The sequence below is a fragment of the Ciconia boyciana genome, chromosome 9, assembly GCF_034638445.1.
Source record: "Ciconia boyciana chromosome 9, ASM3463844v1, whole genome shotgun sequence".
In the NCBI taxonomy this organism is placed as follows: Eukaryota; Metazoa; Chordata; class Aves; order Ciconiiformes; family Ciconiidae; genus Ciconia; species Ciconia boyciana.
The window spans coordinates 13,105,235-13,122,811 of record NC_132942.1 but is presented as its reverse complement, the minus strand read 5'-3'; the positions used below and the strand labels follow the sequence as shown (position 1 = coordinate 13,122,811).

Sequence of the window (17,577 nt, the reverse complement as noted above, 5' to 3'; positions counted from 1 at the left end):
TGAAGCTTTATCAGTGACTTTTATGTGGAAGAAGTATTTGAAGAAGCCAGACACTATGGCAAGGAAGCCAGTTGTTCTTATCATGCACAATTTTTTTTTTCCTACTGAGCAATATTTTTGTTTGTTCAAAGCAGGATTTGTTTGTTTGTTTACTGTAAATACCTGTCACATAGCAACAGAAATATTACTAAATAATAATACGTATAATGTTAAGCTCCTGGGTCTAGAAGCTTTTAATGAAAAAAACCCACATGTTCCTGATAAAAAATAATAAATAATGTCACCTTTTCTTTTTACATTAAAAGTATCTGTACATGATTACACAATATAACAAAGTACAATTTTATTTTCTAGGCTCAGGGTGGCATCTCTGGGTTAGATCTTCATCTAAAAAGGGTAGAGGCTTGTAGTCTTGATCCTGTATATTTCCCACTGCATGAAAATCATTTTCCCAAAGTTGCGAAGTCTACAGCCTTGCCTACCCTTTCCATGCAAAGGTGGAAGCAGCTCACAAGGAACATAGCAACATCTACATGCAGGAAGCAGCTAAGGACTGAGATCTTTGCAGAGATGTGCATATGGTGATATTTGAAAGTCTTTAAATTTCTTGCCTCAACTGGAAAAGAACAGACACAAATAGAAAAATAAAGATGGAAAATGTAAGTAGAAGTCTGTCTTCCTAATGTAGCTAGAAAAGTTTTTTAGATGGTATATTTTTCAAGATGGCACTTAGTGATCTATTACAGACTGACTCTGTCTCTTGGCCAACATTTCTTCTTGGTAAGAATGCCCAAAGTTTGCTCAGATGAGGACAGCACTGGCAGCTTGCCTGGGGTTTGAGGGCCACATCCCATCCATTGGCCTCCGAAGGGCAAAGGATGGCCACTGTCTTTTAGCAATTGGGCTGGAATGAAGCAGTGCTTGCAGGGCCCTCTGTTAGCGGTGAAATGTCTCTGTAGGTCCCACTCCAGCTTGTCAGGCACTATATACACCCTATGAGTCTTCTACCAATGAACTTGGCCAGGAAACACAATAAAAGCATTTACAAAGAAAGCTCTGCAGGGTAGGGTGAATCCGCAGCTCATGCTGACCTTTCACCAGTAACTATAATCAAAGGGCAAACATTTCCTCTTATTTTGCTAAAGAAAACGTAGTGCTGTTTCTCTCCTGACAGCATCTGGTCACCGGCGGGCAGGATCTTGCACAGATAAAGCAGGCTTTTAGTCTCACATCATGTTAGGACTTTAGCCAGAACTTGTGATCTTTAAGATCATGATATCACAGGACAGAGAGGTGGCTTGTACATGGATGGCAGCTGGAAAGGAATAACAGAAGTCCCTGCACTGGGTGGTTTGTATCTGTGTTGTTTCCTTACGTTGACAGAAATCAGCTCACTCCTGGACTAAGGCTCTGATGCAGTCATATAGTCCAGCTGTCCTTGCAGATACAGGAAAGTGTCCTCAGCCGTTCTGCTCATATACCTTCCCATGCCCCCATCAACCTACGCACATGCAGCTGGACATTCATATGAAGTCAGTGCAGGAGGCACTATGACAATGCAGATGAATGAGTTTTCATAAAGTCCTGCTGTCCGTGAATCCTTTGGGTATCCTAAAAGGAATCTGTTCCTTCAGCTGGGCCATTCTTCTTCTAGGACCATGACTAGAAACAGGACTCTTGTGATTCAGGGTCATTGTGGATGGGAAGCTTCTCATGTTCCTGATGCCCATTACGTAAAACAGTGTACCTGGGAGTGGAAAAACACCAAGAAACATTTGTTAGTGCTAGTTAAAAGGGCAAGCTTATGTAAAATGAGTTCTTGAAAACCCCAAAGTACATCTTGAGACAGTACATCTTTCAAATATCCAGATCCCACATTAAGCAAATGTGAATCCCTACTTTGCTCCATGACAGGAAACCAAACCTTCAGTTTGACGCAGTCAAGGCAATCCCTGAAAACCAAGAACCTGTTGGTTTTCATGTATCTAAGGTGCAACTGGTAATGAGAGGAAACCAGACCAAAGAACTAAGAAACACTGATCATCTGTGGGTGGACTAAGCTGAAGGCACTTCAGTTAATGTCTTCAATGCAAGCATTTAAAGAATCATTTGAGACTAGCCTGGGAAGTGAATGCTGTTTAAGATGAAACCAAGACCAACATTTCAGGGTGTTTCCACGTACAAAAGAAAGTTGTCTCTGTCTATTGCAAAGTTGGGTTTAGTGCCAATTCTAGTATGTCTTATCAAACCAGTGCTGTTCAGGTTTTATGTCCTTTGGAGATATCATGTCATGTATATACCTTTCTGATATTTTTCCAGGCTTTGGGCCACATATGGAAAAGCAGAATTCAGTTGTAAGGAATTCCACATTATCTCTTACCCTGTGCCTCGTCTACCAGCCCATTTCCTGCTGCCCATCTCAACACGGCTTTCTGAACAGAATTGTTGATTTAGTTTGCTATTGACATGCAGCTCTTTTCCCTAAGTGGTGTGCAACGCTTAGTAGGAGTAAGCAGATCTGAGGTGATAGCAAAAGCGTGGCTAACTGGACAAAAATTGATTTAGCACATCTTTTAGAATTTCACATCTAATCATTCTTTCTTGCAGCCCCCCTGAAGGGTACAGAGCAAGCCAGGTATCTTCCCTTGGCAGTCCATTTCATTTAAACTAAAGCTGAACCAAACCATCCTTTGAGTAGGTCCAGAAGTAGGAAGCTGCAAAAAACCCTGTAAAAACATATTTTTCCCTAGTCCAAATGCATATCGGGGAAATCAGGTCTCTGTTAAGTCTTTCCTCTCCTGAGTGTTTAGAGATGTAGATATATTATATCTCTTAGTAACAAACATCCAAGATATACCTGAAATATCTGCATCCCAATAAAGATTAAAAAAAGAAAAAAGCTTAAGGAAATAGATGAATATATCAGTTCTCCTGCTGTTAGGAGAGGAAAAAGAAATACTACCAGCCTCAGGATTTGTTTGAATAATCATTAGAAAAAAGGTCTGGAACTCCTCATTGTCTACATATTCAAAAACTGATACTATGACATCGATTTACTTGGCATTATTAATCTGGATGCATCTTTCTCCATTGAGTATACCTGGGACTTAGGCTCCTAATTAAGGTGCTTACAATGCCACTGAAATGTTTGAAGTAGGTGATCTGAATATCCTACAAATGATGTATCCATTTGTTCCCATAGATCAGCCATGGTATAAACTATATAAAATGAAAGCCAGGTATAAAATGAAGGCCAGGGTATAAACTGTACTGCCTGTCTGAATTTGCCCTGGTGAATATTCCTGGAGGAATTTACCCTCTAATGTACTAGATGGTGTTTTTCAACATGGTCAGGTTTGGTTGCCTTAATACAGGTCACTGTATGTGCAGATATATCCATCAAACATACTCCCTTAGTACTCCATCACTTTAAATAATGATCATAAATTTCAAAAAATGTGCTAGTTCTACCAACAAGATACAGACTTGATGTAAGAAACAAGAAAAGACATTTTGCATCTAACACTGAACAGACACTCTGATTAGATGACCATGAAGCATACAAGTCATAACGTAACTTTAATTTTATATACCAAGTCAGACATGGCACATTGTGTGAGGCAATCCACCAAAGAGACCTCTAGCATGGCAAAGTCTCTGCTACAAACGGTGATACAGAGCCAGGAGCCCCCCTGCTCTGTGAACAAGGCAGACATAGCTCAGAGCAACTCAGGACTTGCTCAGAAGCACAACAGACAGGCACTGCAAGCTGACTGCATACAGGATATCCAAAGAGCCAAACCTTTCTTCTTCTTCTTCTGCAGTAGTCAGAAAACAGTTGTGCAAGATCAGCAATTTAGCAGGTGATGCCGTTTGTTACAAAGATGCGTTAAGCTAAGAGAAGTCATTAAGGTGTCCCAGGATCTCCTGTGGCACAAGTGTCTGTCTGAAGCCTCTGGCAGTTAGCTCAACACTTCCAGCTGTTTACCCTGTGGGGAAAGAGGACTGGTAGGAGAGGAGGAAAGAGCATTTGTATGCAGGGTGCGAAAGCTGCACTGCAGGGGTGATGGCTTGCAGGGGTGACTGGCACATCATTCCCAAAAATCTTACCACCATCTCCAGGAAACTGTTAAAGGAGTCCTCCACTGACGGGCTTTTGTGTTACCAGGATTTTTTCACACACTGTAGTTTTTCCCTTCAAATGAAGGTTCAAAGCTACCTGCTAGTTACAGGGCACCAATTTAGTGTCAGATAAAAGATGGGATTATAACAGCCCTGCTTTTTTTCACACCACCATGTCTTAACTGCTCTCTGAAAATACCATTAATTTTTCAGGCATCAGTGTCTATGGGAAGCAAGTTTCAGAGAGAAAGCACAGCTGCACCTGAAACTCATTTTTGCCTCACCTACAGGAACGCACACCTAACCTGCCTCAGCTCTCACCCAGCTGAGAAGCCAAGCACCGCGGGATTTATCTTACCGACTGCAAGAAGGAAACACCACTCATACCCTGCATGCGTGGGCTGAATGTTTCAAGAGAAATTTATCAAGTAGGTTTGAGTAATGAATACATCTGAGGAAGCCATAGTATGAGAGCAGGAAAAAAACTAAAAAGGTTGAAATGCATTAAATAAATTATCTGCAGCAAATTAGTGGCTCAGCTTTCCTGCCCATAATGAGTTCCTTCGATGGGATTTGTATACACCAGTGCGTTAAGCAACCAAGCTCAATTACAAATAGCATCCCAGGCTGCCTCTGCATCTGTCTCCTCCCAGAACTCGGGGCGAGTGTCACTGTCATTTCACCTGACAGCTTTACTCAGATCATAAACACCACCACCCAGCAATAAAGCCCAATAATGAAAAGGCATTACCACCTATAAAGGGACCCTGCTGCAGGCTATTCACATACTTGCCAAATGGTACTTTAATTGTGATGATGACCAATTTGGAGATAATTGCTTCTGCATCTCCTGCTGTTTCTGACAGTCCAATGGACTCTTTAATTAACTGCTTGGATTAGCTCTCAGCACAGCAGAGGGGAGCTATGTGGTTTTACCCTCCGTAGGCCCATGACCAAGGAGCTCCAGTATTATTCTGGGAACTCAGCAAGAGCTGGGGAGAGAACACCAAGGGGATGCAATAGCTGTTTGTAATCCTCCCACTTTCATTCCCTGCAGAGCTATCCCCCACACTAACTTCTACAATTTATTAAGGAGGCAAAGCCAAAAAATTGCTGGTCTTTGGCTTCCCCAGCCATAATGAAATACAATCACTGTTTTCACAGCGCCTGAGATCCCTGCTTAGTCCTCACCTGATGAGCAAACCCCTGGCATCCAGCTCTGTCCCCTGGGATCATGCCTGTCTTGCTGAAAAGCAGAAAGCAGTGCAATTTTGGGGCAGGGCACCTGGCTCTGAACACAAAAGCTAACTGCATCCATCTCGTTGGCAGAGCATGACCCAGGAGGAGGGGAAGCAATATCCTGATGGTGTGTGTGCCATGCCTCTGTCAGAGCTCGCAGTCACCGGTCCAGTTTCCAGAAGGGAGCCGCTGTCTGGAGACGGTGCCTGGGGTCCTTTGGACAGCGGGGAACGGACAGAAATTGGAAGGTATGCCCAAGAATGCCTCCTACCAACCCTTCATGCTTGCAGTATCTGTGTAAAGCTGCCTACACTGGTTACAGATACCCACGGCTCCTCTGCACCAGCAAAAGTGCCTGGGAAGCACAGCTTGCAGTTCTGCAGCTCTTTTACCTGTGAATTACTCCACTGGTTTTTAACCATAGTCCTTGCTCTGAACACTCTTCTCCATTCTTCTTCCCTAAGCTCCCTGCAAACTCAAGTTCATCAGCCTGCAGGCAGTTAATCCTGGTGGCTGCTGCAAAGGGCAAGGGGCCCCTCGCAGGTGCAGAAACTCTGCGAGGGTTTGGATCACATTTGTAGATACTGCTCATTAATAACAAACTGACAAAGAGAGAGCAAAGGCAGCCTTTCCCAGCTACAGGTGGATTGCTAGTGGGCTAAAATACTCGTGTGGCAGCACCTCCTGCACTTTCCAAAGCCTCTGAACGAACACTGGGCTTGGTGTTTCCTCAGCAGCCTCCGTCCCTTTAACCCTGGCAGGAGAAATCCCTTTACCTAGAGGGTCATTATAATAGCAGAGAAAAAAAATGAATAAAATAAATGCCCACAACTGTCCAAGCATGGCGAAGCTTTTAGCTGGGCTGAAGGCAGATTAACGGAGGAAACCACAACCATCCTAAACCCGCTGTAGGTGCACAGCTGTCTTTCTTTGCTCTCTGTTTAGTAATCTTTTCCTAATACACCTGTTTACATTATTCATTGCTTCCATTTTTGAACTGGCAGAAGGTGATTCCTATTGTCCTCACATTCACTGGACACTGAAGTGAGGTTTTGCAGCTGTCTCTGGACTGGGTTGGGAAGGGTTCACTTTTAGGTGGGGGGGTGGGATGGGGTACCAGGAGCTGTTAACTCTCTGCTCCCCAGGACTTGTGCCACCTAAATCCACTCCCCCTCTGCCTGGAAAATGAAGGACACTTTGTCACCAGGTAGAGAAGAGATTTTGCACACACATTCAGACACCAAGAGGTCAATGTTGCTGCAGAAGTGGGTGGATGTGTGCATTTATAGTATATATGTCTGTTACTGGTACTGCCAGGATAGCTTGGATCTCAGCTGGGTACACGAATGGCATCAAAGTCTGGAGAAGTTTAGACATGAACTATACAAAAAGCGGATAAGCACCAAGTTTCATTGTATTTGCAAATCTTTTTGATAATCTTTGTAAATGCAGCATAGTTACTGCTGGAGTTTCTAAATACCCCCTGGTAATGCAAGAATAGAAGCTGAAAACCTTGTATCAAATTCTTTGAAATAAGTGCTGTTCTTAGCTGTTCACATTAAATTGTTTGAAGCCTGTAATATACTCCACCACTGGCTGCAGCAGTGACCCTACAGATGTGCTAGCCTGTGAGAGTCTCCTACTGACCCCACACTCACACAAGTCAGGAAAATTACCCCTAACTGAAATGAAACTGTGGTCCTCGGACATCCCTGTTCTGGGATTTGGGGTTTGTTGTTAGCGGTTCATTAGTGACTCCCTACTGGACTGATGGAGGGAACTTGGCCATGGCAGAGTCAGGCAGGGAGCAAGTTTTAACTGTGACATTCTTAAAAATTTGAAATAATAAGAAAAGAAATAAATCTGCAGGTTTTGTGGCACTGAAAGTTTTCCTGAGTTTGTGCCAGGTCCTAGGAATTTGTCTTTTTAAAAAAAAAAACTAAAAAGCAATAATTCTGTAAAAATGACAAGTGAAATTTTTCATTTAAGGCATTGCAATTTGTTGTTGTTGGTTTTGGGAAGTGTCCTTTATTAATATTTTTATTTTAACTTTTTTTTTTGTCAACTGCTTGCATTCCAAATGAAAGATTTCAAATTAAACCAAGCATTAAATGTTAACAAAACCAAAACTCTGAAAAGTCTAAATCTATTCATGTTTTCCTGACAGTAGCACACTGTAGTCCAAACTAAAGCAGAAATCTGTTGTGCTGAGCTCTGGCAAGCTCCTTTTGAAAACAATGCATGCCCTGAAAAAATGTACAGGCTAATTTAGTTTACAACTAGGAGATTTAATAGGTTGGAGTGGATGTTTAAGGGAGGTCAGAGCCTCTGAGAAGCATGCAATTATAAAGATGTACTTGCTAGGTCAAAAATAATGAGTTTTAGGCTAAAATCAGAGTGGTATAGAAAATGCTTTTCCCGTTCTCCAAAAGTTTTCACAGTTTCAAATATTTTCCCCATTTCTGATTTGGAGCAAGTCTGCAACTTCTCACGAGACAGAAAATAAAAAAAGAAAAAAGAGCAGACTCCAATTCAATTTCAAGGCCTTTTTCTGCCTTTTATCAAGGTGACTGATCTAACCACTGTGATATTGGCAATTTTGTATGAGTGAGCACTCATCTGCCTGTCTTTTTCATTTTCTCCTTTTTCCAGTTGTTGATTGCCAGCACTCCAAATGAAACATTTCAAAATAAGTTTCTTCCTTCATATGCAACTAGAAACTCCCGCCAGGACCCCAGAAAACTTCTCAGTAACAGCTTTTGTACAGCCAATTTGCATCGTTGAAGGTTGTGACAATGGTTGCAGAGGCAACCCAGAAAACACGAATATTTCCAGTTATTCTTAGTGAACACAATCAACTTTTCCACTGCTCTCCCATTCCTTCCACCTTTGGTTCTGCTCCCAGTGGCCTCAGACAGGCCACTTTGCATCTCATGCTCCGCTATTTACTCTGAGTTTTGCCTGCAAAATTCTGATGACCCCATGGTTGTGCCACAGCTGTGGCGCGTAAGTGATGCCAGTTGCTTTGGTGCAGAAGACCAAAGCTTTCAGCCATAGGAGAGCTGTAAACTATGTTTCTGAGCAGGTCATCAGCAGCACAGCCCTCAGGCTGCCCACTGAGTGAAGAAGATCTGCTACAAGTGGCATCTTGAGGTAGCCTGGGTAGGACATATGCACAAGGACATGTGAGGGCCAGGAATTAGAACCTGGATAATGGCCAGAACTGGAGAAATAGCGACTCCTTCAATCTCAACAAAAAAACCTTGACACTGTGTGTCTGCTTTCATCTGTGTTCAGACCAGATCCTGAAGTCTTGATGTGCAAATAGTGGGGCAGGAGATCTCAGAAATAAAATACTGTAAAGGAGTTGAAGTGCAAAGAATTGTCTCCAGATCCATCACACACCTTGCAAGACAATGAAGCTGGGAAAGTGAAGCTTGGAAATCTTATATTTCCAAGAAGGAAGGCAAATAGGTGATGATCTCTCCCAGTTACATCACAAAACCTCGTTATTTGCAGAAGCACCCAGTAAACACTTGTTGGGACTAGAGGAAGACAAGATGTTACTATGTAAGATGTGATAAACTGTGAAGATTTACGTTTTGCTTGAGCAGAGAGTCCCATTTCTAATAATGGAATCTACCATTATTGAACTCAACTACCTAAGATGGTTTGCACATAGGTAGAACCTGGCTGGAGCCACATTTTAAGTGGAACAGAACTTCCAAATTGAATAAAGACTTGAAACTTTTCTTAGATTTGAAAATTGTGTCGGTCCACAATTTATCTTTCCCTGCATTTTTCTTTCTCTCACAGCTGCAAAAATCTTCAGTGGTTTCCCATCTGGAATATATGCAGCACCACTATTGTAGCTTTGCACTCAATATAGTGTCCATTTCTCAAAGCTCCATTTCTTTCAGATGGACTTACAGAGAAAGAATAACTAACTCTCTTCAATATCAAATTGGGATTACAGTTAACAATCACTTGGCAGACCAGCGTAGGTTATTTTAATGAACACATCATTCTGAAATAAGCCTTCCACCATCTGTTCAGTCCCATAATTATAAATGCAAACATCATAATTCATAAATGCACTATAAAAGAGAGGGAAAGAGAGAACAGCTTAATATGACTGTTTGTTAGTTATTCCAGACAGTGATGCATCTGCTTACTTTATTCCTGTTTCAGGAGCAGGTAGAAAACAGTCTTTTAATTCTGTATTTTATGGCAGTCACTAACCCACAGTAAATGATTGCCTGTAGATGATAGAGATGTTGTTAAGTGCAGTACAGTTTCTAGTTGGCATCATTATTTACCCATGTCTACGATGGAAGCGCCCAAGAAAGACCATCCTGAATCCACAGTGGGCCAGGAATAAACTTTGAGCATGTTTTTCAGCAGAAAAGAGCAGAAAAAAGAGCCTATGGCGTTGGGGTGCCCTCCAGGGTTACAGGAACTAAGGGTAAAGATGACAATGCTATTGTCTGCCTGAATGATGCTTTTGACATTTTGGAAAACTGGGAAATCTTGGTTAACAGTCAGAAAGTTGAGAAGACTGTAAACATAAAATCCAAGAATCTCTGGAATTTGCCATTTTAATCTGTGACATTTTTCATTTTGAAAGAGGCAAAAAAAATTTTTTTAAAATCTGAAATACACAAAATGTCAAAATTAAATGTGAACAAAATATGTTGTTTCATTCCCATTTTCTGTTGAAAAAAAAAGTATACACATAATCCAAATTAAATGTATTTTCATGAAACATTTGATTTTAATACAGCTGCATATTTAATTTTCAAAAGGTCAGGGCAGAATTGTCCCTCTCTCACAATTACCAGGTTCATAGACTCCATAAAATTAAAAGCTTTCTAGTAACTCTAATCGCTGCGCTGAATGACTCATGCTTCCAGCCACTAAAGTGAACTTCCACATTTGGCCATCAGTAGAGAATCATTATAGCAGGATAAGAAGAATACCCCCTACCTACTCAACATGATTCCTGTGGCAAAATGGAGCCAGAAATTACAAGCTCATTCTGTCTTTTTGTTGATGTATCAATATTGCAGAACAATGTAAATCGATTTCATATTCAATGCTGCAAAACTAGCAATATATCTAATACTTCTAGAATGAATAGCTCCTGTTGTTTCTCTGGGAGTTTCTCATTTCTTCCTGTTTCTGAGATGAGCAAGATACTTGCAAGATTTCCTAGCAATAAGGTTTAAGCTTATTGTGTATCGTCCTTGTGCTGCATCTCATTGACCTGCAACCCAGAGGAGACCAGTGTGTTATCGAAGGTGAGTTTACTAAAGGGAGGTCTTTCACTGCACCTGCGCATGGCTACCTGTGATCTGCTTTGTCCAATAGAAGCCAATTCAGAGAGAATTTCTCTTCTAAATGTATGGGAAACCAATTAATATAAAAAGAGTGCATGAATTCAGAAAACACAATGAGAACTGCTCCAAGAAAACTCCCTCAAATATCAGATATATTCCTTTAACACTGTAGAGATACAATTGATATTTGTCTCTCGTGCGCTTTCAAGCACAGGGCTCCCACCCAAGCAGGCTGGAGGAAGCTGGATTTCAAACCAGATGAACCCAGGCGTGGGGATGGTTAAGCCGTCATTATGGCTGGCTGCTGCTTCTGCTTGGGAGCTGCGTTAGTCTGGATGGCAGACGAATGTCTCCATCCCCTCCTCCTATGACTATTTCTCTTCATTGCAAGCTGACAGCCTGCAGAGCCCGTAAAGATACGGTATGATTATCTGAGTAAAGTGGCTGGGGTAGATGATTTGCTAAATCACCTATTGGAGCTCTGGTGGAGAAACAGCTGACCAGACACGGTCGGTATCTATCTGTCCCTTTGCAGCCAGCACCAGGAAAGCACAGTAATGTGGCAAAGAAAATGAAATCCATCCTCTGCAACAAGCGTTACAGCAGGGACCTTCCTTTGCCTTCAGTGTCTTTTATACCAGTCTTGGGGAGCGATCATCATTTCTCCGTGTGTCCACCTAGTCAGTGGACTTGATGTCTCAAGCAGCATCAGCACCAAAGAGAAAATATTCCGAAATTCTTAAAATGCGCTAGACACTGTCCTAGTCTTACTATTTAATTATTTATTTTTAAGTGAAGAGGAGCAAATATCAGTGGACCATTCCTCCTTAGAGATTATGTAGTCCTTTGGGAAAACATGGGTAAAATCCATAGAAATGTCATCAAAAGTTCAGTTTTCCTATTGCAGCTGGATGGTGAAAATCCAGATCTCAGGAAAACGTTTGGATTGCTAAATTATTTAGATGGATATGACAGCAGTGTTGATTTTAAAGTCCTTTGTGGTCAAATGTAAATACAAATTTGTCTCTATCTCATGACAAGTGTTTATTTTTTTCCACTCTTGAGCAGTTATGCTGAATATCTTAATTATCTTTAAATCAAATAATGTTGTTCAGACCTTGTGAGCTGGAATTAAGCACTCATCATTCTTTACTAAATTTCACTTAGAGGTTTTAGAAACAGCTGTCTCCAGCCCACATAATCCAGCCTTCAGTACATTTTGTAAGACTTCTACATGCCTCCTCAGATTTAAAATTAGCAGACAGTTCTCCAAGTGAGCAAAGCCCTCGAGTGAGAGAAACATACCACTGGAAAAAAAAAATTACTTTCTTTGTATCTGACAAGTCACAGAAAACAAAGATAGCATCTATCAATATGTTTGTTTCTCTCCTTTCTTTTTCCTGTGTTCCATCATTCCTGAAGGATGTTTTCCTCAGCTGAAGCTCGCCTGTTCTCTCACTCTTACAAGCCAGCTCTGGCTGCCGCTTGCTCTAATGACCTGCAGCTCCAGGACAAGTTCCCAGACCATCTCAGTCAGACATGGGCCAAGCATTCCCATACAGTACCAGGAAAGTCACTGTAGCTACGCGAGGGATGTCCTCACCTCCAAACGCAGAGGTGTGCAGATAATGCCTAGTGGATATGTGACTGCACTGACACACAGGCACTCCTGCTTTAGGTTGATGTACAATAGAAATGTTTCATATTTTTTTCTGGCAAAACAAAACCAAAATCCCCTCCAGTTAATTTATTTTTGTGTTTACAGTAGAAGCATATCTTTTTTAAGGAGGATGTTTAACTCCTTTTAAAAGTGCAGGCAAATAATGAACCAAAATATGATTTTGAAATAAAATGTCAAAACATTTCAGCATCTTGTTTCCTTTTCATTTTCTCCTGCTGAAAACATTTGCTGAATTTGACCCAATCAGTTTGTTTCCCTGGAACTGCAAGTGCTCATTGCATCTTCCTTTTTTTTATTCTTTTTATTGCCAGGCTCTATTAATGAATTTGGTCTAAGAAAAAATATAGAACCCATTTAAGCTACTTTAACTTCAACAGCTAATCCCAGCACACTGGTCCTTTGCTCAGAAGACTCTTGTTCCATGAATGGAGGAAAATCATATTGGTCTCTCTGGTAGAGTGCTGAACACAGCCCTTCACTTGACACAGGAAATAGATTGGATAGAGATTGATTAATGAAGATAACTAATTAGGAGCCTGGCCTGAGTCAGCCAAGGCATTTCACATAGATCAGCAAAGAAGCAAAGAGTCGAATTCAATAAAAAATAGGGCAGAAGGAACACATTTTTGTATGTCATTATCTCTGGGTACTGGCTAAAACCTTTTGAAGTCTCATTGTTGTATTGAATAATAACCTCTTAAGATGATAATTACATTCTTGATAGACATAAGAAGTTAAAAACAGGAATATGACTACAGATACTTTAATGCTAAGCAAATAGACAAATGCTAAATATGTGCTAATAAGAACAAAGATCAGCTAAGTTCTTCAGTGAGCTATTTTAAGGAATTGTTGACAGAAGATTACCAGGGACTCAGGACACCTCAAGACTGCAGAGGTGGCTATTCCAACAATTCCTGTTTGATTGTGGGCAAACCATGCCATTTCTCTGAGCCTCCTTTCATTGTGGATAAAACAGAGGCAATAATACTTCCTTTGCATGCCTTGTCTTTAGATTTTAGCCTCGTTGGAAGAAACATTGTGTCATTTCAGATACCAATAGTGTCTGGTACAACTAAATCATAGTTTGGTTCAGGGCTGTGGTGCTCCAGCAGCAGCAGTCAATCACTTATATAAAAATAGCTTGTTTCAGTTTTAAAATGTCAGAAATGCTTTCCAGGACAGAACAACCTACAGCTGTAGGAAAGGTGTTTTATTTATTGAAGAACTTCTTTCCTCTACTAAATCCTTCGCACCCTCAGAAGCTGGGAGCATCTTGTCTCTGGATCACTGACCGTAATGATGCTCTCAGGCTGGCAAAATAGAAACAGGGAGATGACTGGGTTTGGTTTGGACCTCCTGTTTCTCATTGCGTGGTCACAATAATTAGAGTCCACCTTTCCTCTGGTTCTTTTAGCAATGCTTACGAAAAGGCTGAGGCCTCCCCATGCTGTAATGGTCACACTGCAGCTCTGCACGGCTGTGCTTGTGATGCTGAGCTGGTGTCGGGACGGGACACTCCCTTGCTCAAAGCAGCACCCACCAGCAGCTGTCCTCTTTTCTGCTGACCATTTAATACCGCTGTCCTGTTTTAAACTTCAGCACCTCAGTTTTACCTGACATAATTTCAGACAAGGGGAACGGTTGAGACTGGCCAGGCACCGTGCCTGTTGGCCCTGACCCACACTCAACAGGTTTATTTTCCATTGCCTCCAGCAGATTGCTCTGAAAGTCCATCTGATGTTTGTCACTGTTAGCCAGTTATTAATTGTAACATGGATGTTGCTAAGATATGCCTGATATTTTTAATAACTTTTTAAGTAAGAACAGCAACCAATCTCTGAGTGGGGCCTGGAAGAGGCGAGAAATACAGGACGTGATCCCTTGAGCATATATGTTTGTAACTGTGTTTGTATAGCTTGTGTATCTTCCTGCCTGCCCACTTCCTAGCTCTTGTCTTATGAAACTGAACCTTCAGTAGCAAGCAGCTGAACAGGTTAGATTTTTTGGCATAAAGCAGTGTCACCATTGAGAAAGTTAATACTTCGGGAGCTGGTTACCAGATCTCCTTCATGAGCCAGAATCACTGAGCTGCTGATGGCTCGGTGGCTTTTCAGACATGAGCCAACAATGCTCAACTGGACATTAAATAAACCAAATAACCACATACCCAAACCACGCCATCACTGTTGTCAAAGTTGTTCTCTGCTGTTAGCCTGACCCAAGCAACAATGCTCAACTGAGAACGAAGTGTCTGTTTCCCGGGGAGCTGATAAACTCTCGTTGCTGTTGCCCCTGTGCTCCCATGGCCTGATTGCATTTTCCCTTTCATGCTCAAGCAGCTGCCTGTGCTTTCCAGAGCTGTAAAACGTGGCAGCTTTCAAACAGCAAAACTCACTTTAAAAATAATCATTTTTAGCAGTTTCCATTAGCAGTTTTGATCCTGCTGGAACAATAGCTGCCACGTTTCTCCAGCACATCCCAAATGCATCTCACTCTCCCCTCACCAGAAAGATTAGCAGTTTGTATCTCACCTCTTCCTGGGTGTAAGGATGAGAATCACAGACACCCCTATGTGGAAAAACACCCGACTCAGGATGTGCGAGGGATGCAGACTCTCTGCTCCCCTCGGCCCCGTTCATGGAGACCTGCTGGGGCACTGGCACCCCCAGCTCTCTCCCCACAGCTCCGAGTGCTGAGCAGCACTGTGGATCTTAAACAGAAAGAAGATGCTAGCTAATGCCCCTCCTGACCCTGCTGGAGGGGTTGAAGACCCCCCTCTCCTTGATTGCTGAACTTGACTATTGCAAAATATCAGCATATCATGCAATGGTTTAAAAATAGGCCTGCTTCACTTTTTGTTTAGAGCTGCTGAGACAATGTCTGGAGAAGCAGCCTTGGGTCTCATGTCAGAGTGAACCAGGGGATGAAGAAGGCATCACCAGGAAGGTCCCCAGGCACCTGGGCTGAAAGGTACTTTTTCCTCATTCTAACAAGTCCAATGGAGGCATTAGAGATATGACAGAGATTATCAGCTATCCCATGCCACCTCTCTGCTGATACAGGGCTGTACCACTTGCCATTACTTTATCCAGCCTAATTTTAGTCATCCAAAGGGTGTTTCTACAGTGGTTCCTTCAAGAGACTACTTCATGTGCTAATAGATGTCATCATTGACTGGCTTTGCTGACAGTCATCTTACATATGCTCGTCCTATCTCCCAGCTTGGAGTTTTCTCTTTTCCCAGCCTCCTTATGCTTCCATCTTTCAGCTGCTTGACCTGAATGATGTCTGTAAGTTTCCCTATTTTCCACTGCAGGACGTTCTCCTCGACTTTAGCAAAAGGCCTTGGACTTCGGATATTATGAACATAAATGTGACAATGACTGGTGATGAAAAACATGGGATCCACACAGCAACCAAGATGATGGAGTCAGTCCAGAAATGTTGACTTCTTCCATCACATATTTGCAACTTGTTAGTGTTATAATAGTTGATGTTTCCACAAGAGAAACAGAAACTTGGACACTGAGGGACAGAAACTAAGCTAACTTTAAATTAACGAAGGAGCTATTTGTTTTCAGTGATCTAAATCCATTTGCTAATTATAAACACAGGGTAAACAAGTAAGCAAATGAGTGAGGCCATTCAATGCCATGCTGTGGAAGACGGGCACTTTCCCCTTTTTCTCACATTAACTCTGTATTTCCATTTCTCTCTCATTAATGTTAAGTTTGGCACTACATTATATGCTCTAATTACCTGCAGATTTTGGCCTACAGTTCATTTTTGCACCATAATTAATGCAACATTCATAAGAGGCCCAAATCTGATAATTAGGAGAGTACTTGGAAGTGCTTGCTTATGTTAGAAATACACAGCATCACGTTAAGAGTAGTTTATAACTACCCGCAGATGGGATAGCTCATAATAGGCTTCTGTTTTTTAAGTAAGGTGTTTCAATTGCTGAAGTACAAGCAGGATCAATTAAGAATATTCAAATGGAAGATAATGAATGTTTTTTTATAAATGGAGATCTCGCAACTGGCATAATTAGATCTTTCATCTGCTAGGAAAAAAACACAAGCCATTCATCAAAGCTGTGCAGTGAAATAGTGGCAAAAACACTTGGAGCTGTTTCCTTGTGCAATGGAGACACCACAATTTCCAAATGTATTGCAGACCAGCAGCCGTGAGCCCCAAGACTGACTTTTGTTTGTCAGGCTTCAAACATGTGCCACAGTTTCAGAATTGCAGCTATCTGGGAAATGGGTGGCTTTTCTGCAGTTAAATATCCAGTGAAAAATGACAATTGCAGTTTGTTGAAATCTTCTGGCAAAAAATTCTTCATCTTTTCATGTGTCTACTTTATGTGTGCAATAGCAGAACTTTTTTGTTTCAAAACAAGACTTTCTATAAAGAATTATGTGTTTTATAACAAAAGTCTAGCATATGCACATTGTTAATGTCAGTCACTAGTTTAAGTTCCTTTCTGAATAGCAAACTATCACAAACTCCCTCACAGCGTCTGGGGCTCACGCATGTTCCCTCCTACTCTACAGCCTGCCGGTAAGTTTTCTGGTCACCAGGGTACATATCATCCTTTCCTGCCTCTTGCAGGGCCAATTCACACACATGCCCATGCAATGTCTATGGTTTTGTATCCTGGTAACTTCTGGATATCCTGGAAGTGGTGTTGTGAAGCTGTACATATCTTAAAGCACCTAACAGTAAGATCCGAAAATTATATTTTTGGGTAACAGAACAATGACACAAAAATTAAATAACAAAAAAAAGCATTAAGATCAAAATTAATAATAAAGATCCTTGTTGGTGCCTTTAACATCGCAACTAGTATCTACTTTGTTTTTGGTTAAGTTGTAGTAAGTCTTACTAACTTAAGGTAAAGTTTCTTTGGCTGCAGTAGCTGCTGCCTTTTCTCGGCTATCCATCCTGCCTGCGGGAAAGGACAGGTCAGATAGCAAACACCATGTTTCACCATGTTGTGTTGAATGGGAGTTGCCACTCCTCTTGCCTTCTTCCTCAAGGTTTTTTAATTAATATTTCTATGATATGCATTAACTAGCACATTCCTGACTTTAGACCGCTTCTCTCTTACAGCCCACGGGGTATGAATTTGTAAAACTTTATACGTCATATTATGAAAAATATTAACATGGTAAACTTTGGAGCTGT

The 17,577-nt window shown here is 41.5% G+C and overlaps 1 protein-coding gene and 1 long non-coding RNA gene across 3 annotated transcripts in view; one reads left to right on the top strand and one right to left on the bottom strand.

Moving 5' to 3' along the window:
- The first annotated feature begins 334 nt into the window (after positions 1–334).
- Positions 335–15,987, top strand: LOC140657047 (uncharacterized). The gene is made up of 5 exons (XR_012044198.1): positions 335–659; positions 4,336–4,550; positions 5,452–5,609; positions 15,248–15,354; positions 15,701–15,987. It is a non-coding gene; the product is annotated as an uncharacterized lncRNA (long non-coding RNA).
- HTR4 (5-hydroxytryptamine receptor 4) overlaps positions 1,550–17,577 on the bottom strand; it is a 98,513-nt gene continuing 82,485 nt past the window's right edge. For both annotated transcript variants that reach the window (XM_072873511.1, XM_072873512.1), the window contains exon 6: positions 1,550–1,747. In XM_072873511.1, the coding sequence (XP_072729612.1) occupies positions 1,663–1,747 (85 nt within the window). In that variant the 3' untranslated portion in view covers positions 1,550–1,662. The remainder of the gene's footprint in view (positions 1,748–17,577) is intronic.